At 26.5% G+C, this 17857-nt stretch overlaps 6 protein-coding genes across 8 annotated transcripts; 3 read left to right on the top strand and 3 right to left on the bottom strand.

Annotated features, from left to right (window-relative positions):
- Positions 1-7139: 7139 nt before the first annotated feature.
- On the top strand, positions 7140-8504 carry LOC129608798 (ADP-ribosylation factor-like protein 6-interacting protein 4). The gene is made up of 2 exons (XM_055520532.1): positions 7140-7780; positions 8029-8504. The coding sequence occupies exons 1-2, from the start codon at positions 7324-7326 to the stop codon at positions 8259-8261; spliced, it is 690 nt and encodes a 229-aa protein (XP_055376507.1). The 5' UTR covers positions 7140-7323; the 3' UTR covers positions 8262-8504.
- Positions 8467-10708, bottom strand: LOC129608784 (RING finger and transmembrane domain-containing protein 2). 3 transcript variants are annotated; one of them, XM_055520511.1, is made up of 5 exons: positions 10645-10707; positions 9264-10594; positions 9099-9206; positions 8934-9041; positions 8467-8855 (listed from the first exon to the last, which is right to left on the bottom strand). In XM_055520511.1, exons 2-5 carry the CDS (start codon positions 10506-10508, stop codon positions 8625-8627), a joined length of 1692 nt encoding a protein of 563 aa, XP_055376486.1. In that variant the 5' UTR covers positions 10509-10594; positions 10645-10707; the 3' UTR covers positions 8467-8624. The 3 variants fall into 3 exon arrangements, with proteins under 3 accessions (XP_055376486.1, XP_055376477.1, XP_055376496.1); XM_055520521.1 differs by lacking the exon at positions 10645-10707 and having other exon boundaries at positions 8469-8855; positions 9264-10312; positions 10371-10497; XM_055520502.1 differs by having other exon boundaries at positions 9264-10708.
- Positions 10709-12026: 1318 nt separating this feature from the next.
- On the top strand, positions 12027-13196 carry LOC129610477 (putative transferase CAF17 homolog, mitochondrial). Its single transcript, XM_055523087.1, has 2 exons — positions 12027-12172; positions 12225-13196. Exon 2 carries the CDS (start codon positions 12237-12239, stop codon positions 13194-13196), a length of 960 nt encoding a protein of 319 aa, XP_055379062.1. The 5' UTR covers positions 12027-12172; positions 12225-12236.
- An 87-nt stretch (positions 13197-13283) lies between these two features.
- On the bottom strand, positions 13284-14143 carry LOC129610484 (rRNA-processing protein UTP23 homolog). The gene is made up of 3 exons (XM_055523099.1): positions 13945-14143; positions 13690-13890; positions 13284-13640 (listed from the first exon to the last, which is right to left on the bottom strand). The coding sequence occupies exons 1-3, from the start codon at positions 14062-14064 to the stop codon at positions 13284-13286; spliced, it is 678 nt and encodes a 225-aa protein (XP_055379074.1). The 5' UTR covers positions 14065-14143.
- Positions 14144-15289: 1146 nt separating this feature from the next.
- Positions 15290-16088, top strand: LOC129611177 (cysteine-rich DPF motif domain-containing protein 1). Its single transcript, XM_055524169.1, has one exon. It carries the CDS (start codon positions 15590-15592, stop codon positions 16013-16015), a length of 426 nt encoding a protein of 141 aa, XP_055380144.1. The 5' UTR covers positions 15290-15589; the 3' UTR covers positions 16016-16088.
- On the bottom strand, positions 15991-17472 carry LOC129611169 (uncharacterized). Its single transcript, XM_055524155.1, has 5 exons — positions 17337-17472; positions 17149-17274; positions 16675-17016; positions 16191-16615; positions 15991-16122 (listed from the first exon to the last, which is right to left on the bottom strand). Exons 1-5 carry the CDS (start codon positions 17398-17400, stop codon positions 16051-16053), a joined length of 1029 nt encoding a protein of 342 aa, XP_055380130.1. The 5' UTR covers positions 17401-17472; the 3' UTR covers positions 15991-16050.
- Positions 17473-17857: the final 385 nt, after the last annotated feature.

Genomic DNA, 17857 nt, shown 5'->3' with positions numbered 1-17857 from the left:
AATTAAAATTTTTCTAAAATAACAGAAAAGTTTTGGCAATAAATTTATTGAAATATGATAAAATACAACAATAGATGACTGCCTCATCATTGAATTTTGTTCAAATTTTTATGTGAATGTCCAAAAAAAAAAAATTAAAAATTAAGGGGAATTTAATAAATGGTATACAGTTAACTCTATTTTACATTTATCAAATTTTGAGTGGCTGACTTGTGACTCATTTGAATTTTACTTAAAAATTATTTAATAAGGAAGAATTCCGATTTTTCTATCCCTTCTCAAAATTTAAGACAAAAATGCTCTATTAAGAATAAAATTGCTTTATATTTTTGATTTACTGGATATAATAATTTATTATTTTTATTTTAAAATTTTAGTTATTTTTCAACTGTTGCAAAGTTAACTTCGGCACCATCCAAACTTAAAACTTTACCTAAATTAGCAAAATTTTTATAATAATTTTTAAAAAAAATTTGCTTGTTTTAGTAAAAATAATTTTTCATATCAAATAAATAAGTATATAGTGACTTCATTTGGTAAAATTTCAAAGACAGCATTTTAAATTCCATCAATTGATTTTTTTTTGTGAGTTGCGTATGCTGGACCATTAAAAAAGAAATAATTCTAAAAAGAATTTAAAGAAATAAATTATAACCATGTATAAGGAGGGAGGGCCCAGTCAAAGCTAATAATATTTTTTTATATACAATTAGAAAACAACCATCATTTCAAAATTTAAATTGGCAAATCATTTTTTACAATTTTAATTTTTTACATGTAGTACTAACTAAAACTTCAATGTTACTACATCTAGTCGCTTTGAAATTGTAAGAACAATTTAAATTTTTTTAAAACATGTTTTATAAATTAATATTTATTTTTTTCCACAAAATTTAATTGAAATATACATGCTAAAAATCAACAAAATTGTATAAAAGTGGATAATATTAATTTTTTTCTTTATTGTTAATTCAAATTGTAAAACCAATATTAGATTCACTTAAAGTCGGACTCTTAATTTGGAGGCAACTAAAAATCACTTTTATATTTACTAAATTATTGTTACTATGCCAAATTTCTAAAAAAAAATATATACATGTATGTACGTACGTAAATTTCTAAAATCAAAATTTGCAAAAGAATGTTCAAATATTTACATATATATAATTCACCTATTCATGTACATACATACACACATAAATATTTCTGTAAATACAGTGTATTATGAAAAGTTGATAAAAATAAATTGCAATATATGTAAGTATGTACAAAATATTTTATAATTTATGTTCAGTTAACAAAAGAATATGGAAGAATGTGCAAACCTTATGATAATACAATACTATAAATTAAAATTCTTACGTACATATATAAATACGATTTGAATTATTTAAATAATTTAAAAAATTTTCATTTTAATATAACAGATTATAATAATGGTCTTTAATTATTATTAATTTTTCTTATTCTATTTGTATTTTCTTTTATTAAATCAAAATCATCGAAGACTTTTCTGACCTCTCTTCTGCCTTAAAACGAAAAAAGAAGTATATATATATATGTATATTAATAGAAAAAAATGAAATGAGTTCAAAGATTGCTTTTGAATTTTTTATATATACATATATACATATATATATTTTTATTATGTTTAATATACATACATAAATACAATAATCCATATATTTAATATTTAGTAATTATATCAAGAAGAAAGAGAAATTATCTACCACAGACTTAAGTAAATAAAATAACATTATAAAAAATAAAAAAACAAAATGAAATTTGGAATTTTTTATTTAAAACATAATTTAATTTCTCTCGTATTTATGTAAGTAAAATTATATATTAAGTATATTCTTATACAAGAATTATATATAAGAACCTAAAAGGACTTTGAAACTTCAAATTATTATTTTTTTTTCTAATTTAAGTTATTTTATATGATCAAAAAAATTACAAAAGGAGTTATTATATTAAGGATTTCGAATTGATAAAGAAAAATAAAGAATTTCACTGTGGAAAAGACAAAGACAACATGAAAGACCGGTTGTACTCATTTTGTTTCGTAATTAAACACAATTATTTTTTAAAACAAAATTGAGAAAATAATTTTTTTTTTCTGATTTAAAAGATGGAATTTTTTAAAGATTCTTTTGTTTATGAATAATTTTGAGTAATTTTAGTTCTTGAAAAAATTTCTAATTTAATAAATTTTAAAAATACAAAATTATAAAATTCTAGTTATTTCAAATGCTGTCAAGAGATTATTGAATTCAAGAGATTATTACCAAATTTTGTAATAAAAAAAATTAAATGTGTTTAAGAATATCTAAACATAAAATTTAATAAACATAATTAAAAAAAAAAAAACAATAAGTGACTAAGGTTTTCCTATTATGTATTTAAATTTTACTTATTTAAATGTACTTTCAACACATTAAAGTTATATAATAGGTCAATACACATTTAATTTAATATTAAAAATATTTAATAGAAATGCTTATTAAATAAAAATTAACAAAAATATTATGTTTTTACAAAAATTAATATGAAATTCAATAAGAGTAGTTTTTAAAAATCAAAAAGTTCCAAATTTGAACTTACATTGCCAGATTTTCCCTTGCTTAATCACATTAATTTCCTTATGTTTAATTAATGCTTTAATTTTAAGTTAAGAAATTAAATTGATTAAAATTTAATTTCTTTTCAACCAGCAAACTTGTTATACAATTTAACAAAATTAATTTAAATTTTGAATGTTAAGTTAAAATTCCTCGTTTTCTTTCAACTGCAACAAATTATATTTTTACTATACAAAACATATTCCTCGTTTTTTATATTAAGTAGAACAAAATTATAAAAACTTTTACAATAAATTATTATAAAATTTCTTATTAATTAACAACTTATTAAATTACTTATTATAACTTATGCAAAAAGCGAGTTTGTTATTCACTATCATAAGCCAGGAAAAAGCATCGGAGGAATTTATAGAATTATGAATAAAAGTGATTCTGCTGTACAACATATTATATACATACAGCGTTTTCGAGAAAATCGCATGGTAAATAAAATAAGAATAAATCCAAAAAATATTCGCAAAAATCCCAAATTTGTTTCAAAAAATGTTAAAGGTGAAAATTGTTTTGGGATAAAAGTGTGTGACAAAACAATATGAAAAATTTTGAGGAGGTGATTAAAGAAAAAACAACACAAAAAAAAGCGAGAAGAAAGTCAATCATACATTAGAACTAAAAGCAGTTTTTTGAGAACAACATTATAACAAGGAAAATTTCATTCTGGAGAATTGTAAATTTGTTGATAAGTCAATATTTAACATTTTTGGGTCAGATTGGAGAACTAAAGTATAAAGAAAAAAGAATGGAGAATTTCAACATTTATTTTTCAAATGTAAAGCATGACAGCTGAAGAAATTGGTAACCTGCAATTTATTAAGGATAATCTAAACAGCATGTGTCCGAAAATTTTATAGCATAATCTCCTTCTGACGACTATTCTAAGCACATAAATCATAACAAATAAATCAGATCTCAAGGCGGTTATTCAAGAGGGATAGTTAAAAATACCAGCGGATTACACCCGAAAATTAGACGTCTCGATGCATTCATACCAAATATTAGAGCTATATTATTTTAATTTATATAATTGCTATATATTCCAATTTTTAAACACTTTTATAATAAATTATTATAATTACAGTTTTAAATTAATAAATTTAAAAGCGTGATACAAAAAAAATTTTCACAAAACCAATTAAATAAATTACAAAATTTTATTATTTTGTAAATAAACTTTCAATTATGACCAAAACAGCTTAATTAAGTCCTACTTCTAGTTGATATTAATAAAATTGCAAAATACAAAAGTAAAAATAATAGCTTTGCAATCAATTATTATCATAGGGTTGATATTATTATATGTACTTAATCATAGAATACATAATTTTCATACTTTTCTAATAAATAACTGAATAAATTTTATATGTGGGCCAGAAGTAGATGCATAACTACCCACTAAAATTTTGACACGATACATACATACGTTAATGTAATAAAAAAACTATTAGATCTTTACCGGTACAATAGGAACAAATTTAAGTTTCAAATTGAATAGATAAGCAGATACTAAATCGCAATTAAAATTCATCGGCTGCCGACTTTCTGAATTTTATAAGTGAGCTTTATTAACTAGTATGCAATTTTAGATTACCAAAATTTAATGATTTCACAAAATAAATAACAGAGTATGTATAATCATGGGCATACTTCCTATTATACTATTATACAAATCGTTGTTTTTAAAAATTTTATTGAAACTCATAGGCTAGATACATATCTACACAATATAATATAGATTTTCGTACAATCAAGAATTTTTAAGCTCCTATACAAACAGTTTTTTCTAGAATTTTTAAGAAAAAGTCTGATATCTCTTGTTACTAATATGGCGCTTAAAATTTAAAATAAATTTTTTTCGTTTTTTTTTTCTGTTTCTAATTCAGTAAAATCACATTGAATCTCAAAATTTTGTATGGAAAATAATCTGCTAGCAGTTGTTTATAATCTATATTGCATTTCTAATATTGTATAACTTACTTTCACTCATGTTCTGTACTCGCATCATTTGGGTTGATGGATTATTCACAAAATTACGAGATTTTAAATAATAACCCATCAGGTCAAGTGGTATTCGAGTAACCGAATATGGGTATTTTTTGAGTAATAAAGATTAGTATTAAATTTGATTTTTTGAACTATTCATTCATTCGTTCTGCATAATGTTGATGCATGCATATAGATATTATGTCATACATACATTCATAATTGCATATGCAAAACAGACATACATATGTATGTAACATTGCGTATAATTATTAATAATGTACAGCAGTTATTAAGTATTTTATTGTGCACTGAACTTGATATGTAATTTTGTTTGTATGATTAATTTACATAGGTACATTAAATTACTATTAAAAATTAAAAACATATGTACATATATACATATGTACATGCAGATATGTGTGTACTTGGGTATGTATTTTACTTATATTTTATTATTTTGTATAAGAACATAATATTTACTATTATATTTTAAATCAAATCATATTTTCACTATCAAATAAATGTTTTCATTTTTATAAAGTTAACTATAAACAACCAAATTATTTACTTTAATTATGCATTATAATGAAATTTTTAGGACTTACTCAAAATGTGTTTAATGCAACTGCAACAAAACTTGTTATATTATTAACATAATGAATTTTGTTTACCTTCATATCTTTTCAATTAAATTACTATGACAACGGTTCGCATGACGCTATTAATTTACATATTACATTGTAAATATTCCCAGGTAAAAATACATATATATGTTCATCCATGCAAGTTAGTAAGTTGATCATTCTGTAAATTTACGCGAAATATTTTTATTTTGAAGGGAAAAATTTTTAGATTTAAGCAAAGATCATGAGTCTAGTAGGTAATCCATATCCAATTAATCTGGTATGTAATTTATTTCAACTGATGATTTTTTAAAATTCCTCGTTTTCTTTCAACTGCAACAAATTATATTTTTACTATACAAAACATATTCCTCGTTTTTTATACTAAGTAGAACAAAATTATAAAAACTTTTACAATAAATTATTATGTCTTAACTTTTACAATAAATGTCAACGAATTTGAAATAATATGTAGACATGCGTAAGTATTTTTCATAAATATATTTAAGTCTAGTTGTGTATCTCGCACTTGTTTTTTATTCTCTTTCGAATCAGAATTCTTAATTTTTTAATTGAATACAATTATACGTACTATTTCATTTTTCAAAGAAGAAAAATAATTTTTCCAATTGAATTTTCGCAATTTTTCTCAGAATAATAACTGAACTTGTCACTTTCAAAAATAAAGTGAATGTAGACTAAATTTGGTAAATTTTAGAAAAAAAATATACATACATAAATATGTATGTATGAAGCATATGATACTCATTCGCTTTCTTCTCACTCGGCGAGCAAAATTATCAAGTCAACTATAAAATTAGTCAAGCGTCGGAGAAAATATTACCTGCGACACTTTTATAAATTCCTGTATATATGTATCTGAAAATTAACCACTAAACATTTATTTAAACCAATTGACGTGCAATTATGTAAAATATTTTACTTTGTAATTTAAAATGTTTGTAGAATTACAAAATGTATATTGTTTGTTTTGTAAACTTCCATTTCAGCTGTTACAACGGTCAAAGCACACGAGGGTAGGCGAGTTATGCTTTGTTCATTACCCTTAGCCAAAGACGCATAAGTATATCTATTGAAGAATAAGTCCCGTCTTTACTTTAAAAGAGCATAAAAATAAATAAATTTTGATTATAGTTCGCTTTAAGTACGACGAACTAATGTCTTCAGATTAATTTCCCTCCATAAAAGAAAAATATTACCAGTACAAAACTCAAAAACTCTTGCAGAAACCCGCATTTTGATGACATTCCACTTTCAAGTTTAATAATATTTTTAAATGTCAACTTTTAAAACAGAAAATTTTTATTTGAAAAACTTTCGTTTTTCTGGTTAAATGCGTTTCCGCCTATGGAGAAAAAGAAAAAGTGAATGAAACAGACAAATTCACTTATGTGTAAACCCACGATTGAACTGTATGATTGATTTAAATACCAAACGTCAAAACTAACAAAAAAATAAGGATCCTGGAAACTAAACAAAAGTTAAAAAATAATTTAAGTTGAATTTTAATAAAAAATAATAAGCCTTGAGGCTAATTTTAAATAACTTAATTAAAAATTAACTGAGTTATTATTTGACACCGTCAAAGTCTTATGTTCAAAAATTAATATAATACGTTCCGCCAACATTATTTTCTATTTTAAACTTTACGTTGTATAAGTTGGAAAAAAATTACATCAATTTTAAAATAATCTTGGAATCAAACATGAAAAAATTGTTTACTCTGAAATTATCTGAAAAATTTTCGTTTGGCCACACCAATATTTAATTTATCGCTGGCTTAAGTCAGCGACTAATTTGCAAAATATAAATAAAATAAATATGTGTGTATCTATTATTTTGTAAATACATTTTGACACAACAAAAATTTCATGTCGGGAAATACACACAAAAGTAAGAAAAGATAAGATTTAAAAGCTATACAGTTTACGTGATAAATTCGAAGGGACATTGTAAAACAAATAATTTAACAAATTGGTAATATTATAGTAAAAAGTTAAATTTGCAGTCAACTTATAAAATCGTCTGATTTCCTAACGTTATTTAAAATTATGTGTTCAGAAGATGTTAAACCAATGGAAATTGGTTGGCGTAAAGAAGTGCTTGAACAGGAAACAGACAATAATGCTATAGAGAATAATGCACAAAATAGGAAGGTTAACGAAAAAAATTGTTTGTCCTCTGAAAATAATGAAAAAAAGTCGTCATCGCCAGCCTCATCATCATTCGATCGCAGAAGTAGCAGTAGTTCGTCATCTTCCAGCTCCTCCTCTGAAGATGAAAGAAAAAAGCGTAAAAAAGAAAAACATATAAAACGTCGAGAAGAAAAGAAAAAAAAGAAAGAGGAAAAACGCAAGAGAAAAGCAGAAAGGAAGGAGCTAAAACGTCTTAGAAAAGACAAACATAGAGAAGAAAAAAAATTGAAAAAGATCGCAAAAAGGGATAAAAAAAATAAGGACAACGTTGATGCTTCACAAAATTTAAATGATAATTTTGAAGTACCAATTGGTAAGTAAAGTTTAAACTGTTTGTCAAATAAGAACCAGACTGTTAGAAAAAATATTAATATGGTTTTCTTCTGCTAAATTTAACATGTGAACTTGAGTAGCCACTTGCATATCTACTATTCTGCCGAACTGCATGAATAATATAATATTTTTTAACATCAGTAATTTCTTTTTATATTAAAATTTTTGTTTTTATTAAGAAAATGTTGAGATATTAACATTTTAAAATCTTTTTATGTGAATTTTTAGAATTAATGAATTATAAAGCTAAAGCACCAGAGACTCCAGAAGAATATAAGGCTCGGCAAAGTCAAATAAAACGGGTAGTCGATCCAGAGACGGGACGTACAAGATTAATAAAAGGAGATGGCGAAATTTTGGAAGAAATTGTTAGTCGTGACCGTCATAAGGAAATTAATCGGCAAGCAACTATGGGCGATGGGCAATATTTTCAATCAAAAACTGTTGGATGGAAAAACTGATTTTCATACAAATACAAGATTCAATTTTGTTTTAAATAACTATTATTTTAATTTAAATTTTATTAAGCAATCAAAATATATTCAATTATTTATATATTAATGTAAATAATATAATATCGATAAAGGTTAAGACTATTCAACTACTTAAATAATTATCACGATTTTTCTTTTAATATTATTATAACTAAACAATGTAATTATTTTAAAATTAATAAAATAAGAGTTTTTAACATTGAAAATTCATTTTGGTTGTTTTGGTAATTTAAAAACATAAATCTGTTCTATAGGTAAAATAAAATTAAAACTTGCCTTGTTTTTTTTTAAAATGCATATTATTTTTTTCTTATGAAAATATTGTGAAACTCAGTATAATTGTACAAAAAACGTTGTCGCCCCATCTTGCCAAGATGGATCGTCGGCTACTTTTGCGCGACATAAAGGACAAGTTTGTTCTCTTGTAAACCATGTTCCAACACATAATTCACAAAAAACATGGTTACATTCAAGTATAACTGGAGTATCGAAATTATCATGACAAATGGGACATTGACCAGCAGTCTGCAATTCTTCACGAGTAGGTTCTCTTCCATAGCTCTACAAAAATACAAGCATAAATAAAAAAAACTTTATACAATGTAACCAACTGATTTCTAGTTTTTAAATAATGCTTACGACTTTTTTTTGGAAATTAATGAAGGCTTTCCTGAAGAATTTTCCTCTCTCATATATATCAATCGCCTTTGAAACAATATAAACTGCGGAAAATAGAACTCCCAATGCCTGGAAAAAAATTAATTAAAAAATTTTCATGTACTTATTTATAATTCAACAATTTACCTTTTCCATTCCTGTATAAGAATCTAAAAGAAAAAGCAACCAAAGCTCTATAGGAGCTAATGCTCGATATAATTGAGAAAAGCCTTCAATTAAGGCATATATTCTTCCCTAAAAATTAAAATAGTTGAAATATTTTTGCATAAAATTCTTAAATAATCATTTTACTCGTCTTTTGTATTTTATTATATTTGGTGGTAAAATTGTAATAAAAATTTTAACAACTATGGTTGCTAGTTTTAACAATAAATCGGTTACAGCCACTGAAAATAATAGTGGACTTAGTGATATAGTTTTTTCTATCTGATCAGTTGTCCAATTTAAATTTATCAAAAATAATCCATACAACGTTTGCTCATCCACAAATAAAAAACGAAGTAAAACTATAGCAAATATGTAAAGAAATTCCCTAAGTAACAGAAGTACACTACGTGATGTTTGATTAGCAATTTGGTCACGTAATAGTGAATTAGAATGTAGGAATATTACGGACAAAATAAATAAATCTGTCAAGCCCCTTATATGATCATAGGTTGATTTGGCCAAAAGTATACATACAAATGGTACGTATCGAAGGAGCATGTTCATAGCACGTCTCGCTTCAGGTACTTGTGCGAATATTTCGGCTACAGAATCATCATTTGAATCATCACCTCCACCATTTCTGTCATTATTAGAGCGTTCATTTGGTAATAAATCGGGTGGATCGTTCCGTTGTAAATTAGCTACGCGTTCTTGTAATGCAGTCCTTCTTGGCGGTATTGGTTCTTGAATGTGATGATGATGATGATGCTGCTGCACATTTCCATTTCCTTGCCTATTGTGATTATGATGATGGTGATGATGATGATGATGGGAATGACCTTGGTCTTGTTCTAAAACTTCCGATGAATTGTTTTCACCACTTGCAGATTGATTATTTGTTCTTCCTATCTGAGCTACGTGTGAAACAGGCACATAGCGAAAAGTTACTGGTCTTGGCATCCAAGTTCGTAAATTATGAATTTGCAGTGAAGGTCTTCGCACACCTTGAAATACATTTTGAAAAGATGACCATGGTGTAGTTCGCAGTAATAACGCTGAAAAATTCATATTCGATTGCTCTTGAATTTGTAAATTATTATTTACGATTCCATTATCTGTTATTGGTTGGGCGACTGTCGATGATGACATATCTATTGAAAGTTGTCGCGGACTAGTAGAATTATTTGAATTTCCTGCAATGTTTTCTTCTCTATTAGAACTATTACCACTTACGACTTGAGATGTACTTGCATTACTCTGTGGTGCTGAACCATGTATTTCAATACGAATATCCGAATTTGGTGAACTGACAAAATTATTTACACTCACAACTCTGGTATATGTGTTTAAATCACCCAAGTTATTATTTTGATTAGATGAATCACTCATTATGGAATATTGTTTTAGAATATACAACTTATCTTTCCAATCATATTTAATGTTTTTCCTTGTAATTGTTTCTTATACAACATAAACTGAAAATTATAATATTCAATTTATGTACGCGTATTTAATAAAACTTTACCAAATTATATTTTAGAAAATCGCAAAACTTAAATATGACGTACAAGCAAATATTCATTTTTATACATTTTTTGCGGAAATGACAGCTAAAGTTGAATTATGTCAATATTGAAATTACGACAAGGCAAAAGTAAACAACAAATTCAGCGATTATTTCGTTTTAAATCTGCTGTGAGTTTTGACACTAGAGTTTCACTGGACTACAACCGAGTTCACGTATGTAATTACAAGAACATTAAAGAATTTTACTTTTTGTAAATTTAAAGAAAAATTTTGTGAAAATTTCTCGTGTTGTTTAAAGTACTTTTTACATACACGGCAAAATCTAGTAATAAATTTAAGTTAAAGTCTGCTGCATGTTTATTTGTCAGATTAAAATACTGAAATTATCTTGTGACAGTTATCAAATTTTCAGGCTTATCGTGTATCTCTCTTTTTTATTCACTTTCAAATCAGATTTCTCAGTATGTTCTAATTGATATATCACATTTCCAATAAGATTACTCATTTTTTTAATTTTAATTTTTGCAGTTTTTCTCAAATTATCGATTGACCGTCTTGCTTTCAATAACAAACTGTTGCTTACTTTCCAAAAAAATTCTCGGGTTTTTCTATAATATATACAAAATTTTTCACTTTGTTTTTGAAACTGAAACATTCAGTCGAAAATTTGAGAAAAAATGGAAAAATCTTATTGAAAAAATAAGTAATTTTATTGCAATATCCATTAGAAAAACGGAGAATTATGATTTGAAAGTGAATAAAAAGTGAGAAGAAAAAACTAGAAACACAATTGCGCTGTTTAATCTTACCCAGCATTTACACGCACAAGTTACTTGCAAGAAAGTTGCAATACATACAAAAATTTTACTAACACATTGAAATATTTCTACTTGCTTGTTTACTTGCAGTTCAACTTGCAAGAAAATTTTGCTGCCAGTAATTTGAGCAAGTAATTTGACATATTAAGAAATTCACAAAAAAAAATTTGTTGTTTTGATTTTTTTTTTTTTTTTAATTTAAAATTTTTGAATTTTGTTTTGAAAAAATTAAACTTAGCAAACTTATGGTTTCTAAAATTTATAAACAATTATATATATTGCTAGTTGTTTTCTTCTCAAAGACATTTTCAAAAATTAACTTGCTAAACGCCTACGGCATAATAGCAAGTAATTTGACATTTCGAAAAACTAATTGACAATTAATATTATACAAACTTGCTTGCAAGTAACTTGTATGTGTAAATGCTGGGTTAAGTTCGTTTGCATGTATATACGACAACAGCCATATACATTAATATATGTCGTATGTCAGCATCTACTTTTTGTTATTTATGCGGCAATTATATTATTCTGAAATATCTGTCAAACTTATTACAATTTCTGACTGTTAGACTAGATGACAAACCGTGTTGGATTTCGATCATGAAAGCACTGGAAGCAGATTGTTGAATACATATTATGTTGACTTTTTAACTTAATATAAATAGAGGAAAACGATAAATTTCAAGTATTACATGCTAGTGACAGGTAATTTTGCAAATGCAAATCAGATGGTAATCTGTTCAATTGTGCTTTTTAGAAAATATTCTAAATGAGTTTCTTAAGATCTATTTGTCGAAAGTTTTCCACACTCAATGGAAGTTGTTTCTTGGAAAAGCTTCATCATCGTGATATTATTCGAGTGAGCGGGAATGAAGCTAAGCAATTTCTTCAAGGTTTAACGACAAATGATATGAATCACTTCGAAAGAGGTAGCAAGTCAATATACTCCATGTTTTTGAACAAAAATGGGCGAGTAATGTATGATTCAATTATTTTCAAAGCCGCTGATCCGGATACTTTCTTAATAGAATGTGATAAAGATATATCTCCAGATTTGAATAGGTACTTACGATTATTTCGTGTGCGCAGGAAAATAAACATTGACAGTATAGAAAATGATTTTTCTACCTGGGTGTTGTATGATAAAGAAAAAAATTTCGAATCTTTAGAGATACCAAAAGAAATGAAAGATATACTCATATCAATTGACCCTCGCTTAAAAGCCTTAGGATGTCGTTTAATCGTTCCAAGTTCATTTGAACCACATCAGCTAGAAAATATATTTTTAAATCAATTAAAGCTAGTTTGTAGTATAGACGGAGAGAATGATTACAAATTACATCGTTATAAGCTTGGCATAGGTGAAGGTGTTATTGATCACCCACCAATGAAATGCTTTCCTTTAGAAACCAATTGCGATTATTTGCACGGTGTCAGCTTTCATAAGGGATGCTATGTTGGTCAAGAGCTTACCGCTAGAACTTATCATACTGGCACCATTAGGAAAAGAATAATGCCTGTGATATCTTTAAATGATTTTTCTGATTCTGCAGGACATATACAGTTGTCTAACGGAACAAATGTTGGAACAATTAGAGGTATTAAAGGTAAAGTCGCATTAGCTTTAATTAGAATGGAACAGGCTTTGAAGGCGCCAGAATTGCTTGTAAACAATACCCTAGTTGAAGTTATTAAGCCGGAATGGTGGCCACAATCACAAAATTCCTGAAATTCCAAAAAATGGAATTATGGTTTTTATTAAAACATGAATAAAATTTTTTTCTAGTCAAAATATATAAAATTCCTTTAATATTTATCACTTTTTTTTCTTTTTTCGACTCGGCCTGCTTGGACCGGTTTTTTTAATTGTTTTTTTTTTACATGATAAGGGATTTGGCCCCCTTGGCTTTTTCTTTTTGTTCATAATTTTTGTTACGTTTAGTTCCTTGTTTATACCTTCAATTTCTTTAAAAACTTTGATTTTCTGTTCTGTTTGTTTAGATAAAAGGGATCTCATTTTAATTCTGTTAACAAATTTTTTTGATGCTTTTGAAGGCTGTTCTAATACCGGTGTTGCTTTGTGCAAGTATATTATAGCTTGTCCAGCCAAACGTCGCAGTTTTTCTTGTAAATCCCTGTCCTGAGTTGATATAATATATTTACTTGATTTAACCTAAAAACAAAAGCGCTACATTTTTCGGCTTATATTTTGTTAGCTTTACCATTGAATATATGCACTCTGATGCTGGTACTGGCTTTCCCTCATGACCACATTTATGCACTGCGAATTTTTTTACTATTTGAGTAGCTCCACTCAGGGAAGCTCCTAAGCTTTCAGCTTCTAAAATACAGCAATATGTGGTTAAGAGTTTTAATTCTGATTGGAGATATTTTTTAAGTTGATCATTTATTTGAACTTTATTCTACAAAAAAATGCGCGTCGTATTGTTGTTTTAAATGTATTACAAATGCAGTACCTTTAGAGCTGCTTGACAAAAGGTAGCATCCACAAGAACTTGATACGGTTGATGGTAATTGAAATTTGTTATATAGAATGCCATAGTTTTATGACTTTTTTTTAAACGTTCAATTTTCATTTTTTTATTTTTTTTAGTTTATGTTTTATAATGAAACTTTATTTTAACTTAATCTCACTTTTGTTTTTGCAATTCTGTTTTTAAAGGTTATTTTGACAATTTGAAATAAATATCACTATTAAATTAAGTCTTGCCGACTTTATTTTTGTCGAGTAAAATTACATCATTAATTACCTAATATAATTAATCGTTCAAAATACATTTTCAAAATATTAAGTTTTGTACTATGATTGTAGCAATATTAGGTACTTCGCTAAAACGAAAAGTTTATCACTAGTACACATTGATGTCAGATGTACTGCCCAATGATCTCCTCACAAAAATTTACGCCAATTAATGACTTTTTGCGATGTAACGATTTTTGCAAATACGTTCCAGAATTTTAAATTTTTTAAAAATGAAGAGTTTGAGATAAACTTTAGGCTGATATCTTTAAAAGAATTAAATTTTCATTGAAGAATTTCAATTTATTATAAAGTTTGCGCCATGTGTTTAAAAAACTGAAAGAAAATCTTGTTATTTAGATATTTTCGCCATCAGGCAGAATCTTACGTCAGATCTTGATTAGACAATTTTTCATGTGATGTGTTAAGGACAATTGAAACTATTGCCGATTTAAGAGAATATGATCTACCCTTAAGTTAGGTTTGAACCTATATATTTAGTTTTGTAAATGGTAAACAGTAAATTATAGTGACATTTAAGAAATTTTTGTAAAAGTGCGTTAGCTAGCGTATTTCGCAAAAAATTAGCCTTGAATTAATTATCTGAATTCGCTCCCGTCGAATTTCAAATTTATTTTTTTTTTGGGTAAGTTTATACATCAAATTTGCTTCATCAAAACATATCAGATTTTCATTCAATCAAATTCATGTTTGATTGAATGAAAATCTGATATGTAAACATTTTCAGTTTTTGTTTGAGACATATGAAATTTAATATGGTAATTTCTGTTTTTGAAAGATATGCTCTATTGCTTTTATTTTGAATTTTTGTGCTTTTAACCAGTTTCTTAGAACGTTGCAAGTGATTATTTAGCAAAATAATAAGCTTTACTAGGCACTAATAAAAGTTCAAAAACAAACACAAAAAGAAAAAAAAATGTCAAAAAAGCTGATAGTTTGATTATAAGACGTGTAAACAGAATTTTTTCTCAGACTGTCAAAAAAAAATTGAATGTATAAAGCATTTGACATAACGAAAATATTTCTGTCAGTAAGGCATCTAAAATTTGGAAAATTAGTAAACAAATATACCGTAAATTCATGCGGCTAGAATCAATTGTTGGAAGTTTTGATATAAATTATTATATAAAAATTTATATCAAAGTATAATTAACACTAAAGTGTAATAATAAATGGTAACATTAAATAATGAACTTTAGGTTTGAGTATCCACCTACGTATCTGCAAAGTAGAAATAATCTTGAAATTTTGATTTTCAATTTGTTAAGAAATTTGTTTGAAGATTAGTAGATGAATAAGAGCGGAGATACTAGAAAGTTATCTATTCAATTCAACTTGAAATGTCTGAATCAGAGGAAAAATCTGGAAAGCAAGTTTCAAATGAAAATATTGGGAGTCTAGATAAACTGCATGAAGATTTGAAACCCAAAATACAGTTTTCATGTTATTTATGTGGAATGTTTGAAGAATGCCATTATAAAGGGAAGGAACCACCCTTTGTGAGTGGTAGTGTTAAATTTCGAGAAGAAAGCTATGTCATAAGGGATCCATTTATTGCTCCTCCACCCTTGGGGAAATCTAAAGCCGAATATTTTATAATTATTGGTACACAATGTGTGATTTGTAAAAATTTAGTATGTAAGGGTTTATCTTGCAGTTTTTATTATAATGTTACTTACTGCTTAAGCTGTTTAGAAGAAGTTATGACGAAATTGCCAAAGGAAGTGCAAGTTAGAGCTAAAAAGCAAATTGCAAATTCAAAATAATAAACATTTAGAAGTTAAAAAAATTTAATGAAATTTTATTTATCCTTAGGTGCTATCTTCTTAGCTAAGTCCATGAGATGATTTCGCCTTTTACACTTTTTATTATGCTTAAAATTAATTACTCATTAATTATTAAAAATAAATATACATACATATTATATAAGAATTAACGTACCTTTTTGTTATTAGCTTTTTTTCCTCTATAATTTAATTGCGCAGTGGTCTTCTTTGTTAGTTTTTTTAAATTTTTAGGATTTTCCGTGGCTAAATTATTTTTTGAAAAACTTCTCGAAGGCTGATGAGTTTTGCAACCTAGTTCTTTAGACATTTTCTTCATCATTCTCCTTTCGAATCCTGTAAGAACTTTTTCACTACTTCTTTTTGGTTTTATCAGTTTTTTCTTTTCTGAATATTTTTCAACGTGTATTGGCCTATCATCTAACAAAGTTTTGTCTAGTTCCATAGCTAAACCTACAGAATCCCGTTTTTTGAAACAAATATACGCACATCCTTTACAACCTTTTTCATTGTTAATTGTTCGAACGTATTCGATATCTCCACATGTTGAAAATATATTGTGTAGTTTTTCCTCTGTTGCAGCTGAAATATTATTATTAGATTGTAAATAAATATTTAAAATATTTTGGAATAACAATTACAGTATCTCAAATTTCCAACGAAAATAGTTCTTTTGTTTACATCTTCGTCTAAGGAAAATTTTTTTTCTAGTTTTGTCACTCGTATGTGATGATTTTTAAATTCAGTACCATTCAAAATAAGACAATTTTCTGCATCTTCAATGGATTTCATCACGGCATAAGCAATAATAGTTGAAAAATTTTCTGATTTCATTTTATTTAGAATTTTTTTTCCATTTGGCCTTCGGAATCGACAGTTCTTCATTTCACCATATGGCTTAAGAAATTTCGCCAACTGTTGCTTCTTCGTATTAAATGGTAAATTCCCAATGAAAATTGTTCTTGCATTTCTTTCTTTTTGCTCTATTATAAAATTATAAATAATAATTTGGAAGCGTGAAATACTTTTACAAAGTTTTACGAATAATTTAAAAAAATGAATATAAAACTTTTGTTTTACATTATATTGAATTTTATTCTAAAATCTTTACTAACCATCTTCCGTTAATTTTGTATTGATTGCTGTATCTGCCTTCGTTTCTGTCTTGTCTTCCTCTTCAGTTTTTTGAGATTTCACTTCAGCAAATGTTTTTCCATTTTTTTTTGTTGAAAATGTTTTGTCTGCATTTTTTAGGATATATTATTGATTCTGATAACAATAATGCATATTTCATAGATGTTACCTTTTAAGGTGTTTTTCTTTTTTTTAGATTTTTTTTCAGGGATATCTTTTTTAACTTTCGTCATCTAAATTATGTTAAACAGGCTCCAATGTCTGTAAGTATGCATGTAATAAAAAAGTTAAAATAACCATGTGAGTTTTTGTTTACAAATCGGAACTGTCAAGTTACAAAATTTTCAAATTTATTCATAGAACTGTCGGTTTTATGCTTTTTAATTGATTTAACAATTTCTGCGTTTACACGATGACTCGTGACGTGAGTTATTAGAAACTTTCATAAAATTACAAATAATTGAAATAATTATATGTATCAATTTTTTGCTAAAACCATGGGTATATTATACTATACGGGCAGAGTGTAGCAGGAAATTTTTGAAGCCAACATGAAATATGATTTATGTACAGTAAAACACGGTTAAGTGGATCACGCTTAAGTGGATTTCACGCTTAATTGCATCAAATTTTCGTACTTTTTTCGATTTTTTCATATAAAAAAATTCGTTTAAGTGGAATTCGGATAAG

Source organism: Condylostylus longicornis, unplaced genomic scaffold (assembly GCF_029603195.1).
Source record: "Condylostylus longicornis isolate FDR11 unplaced genomic scaffold, ASM2960319v2 ptg000004l, whole genome shotgun sequence".
Lineage (NCBI taxonomy): Eukaryota > Metazoa > Arthropoda > Insecta > Diptera > Dolichopodidae > Condylostylus > Condylostylus longicornis.
Note: the sequence above shows the minus strand (reverse complement) of the source record. Positions and strands in the feature narration are given on the sequence as shown.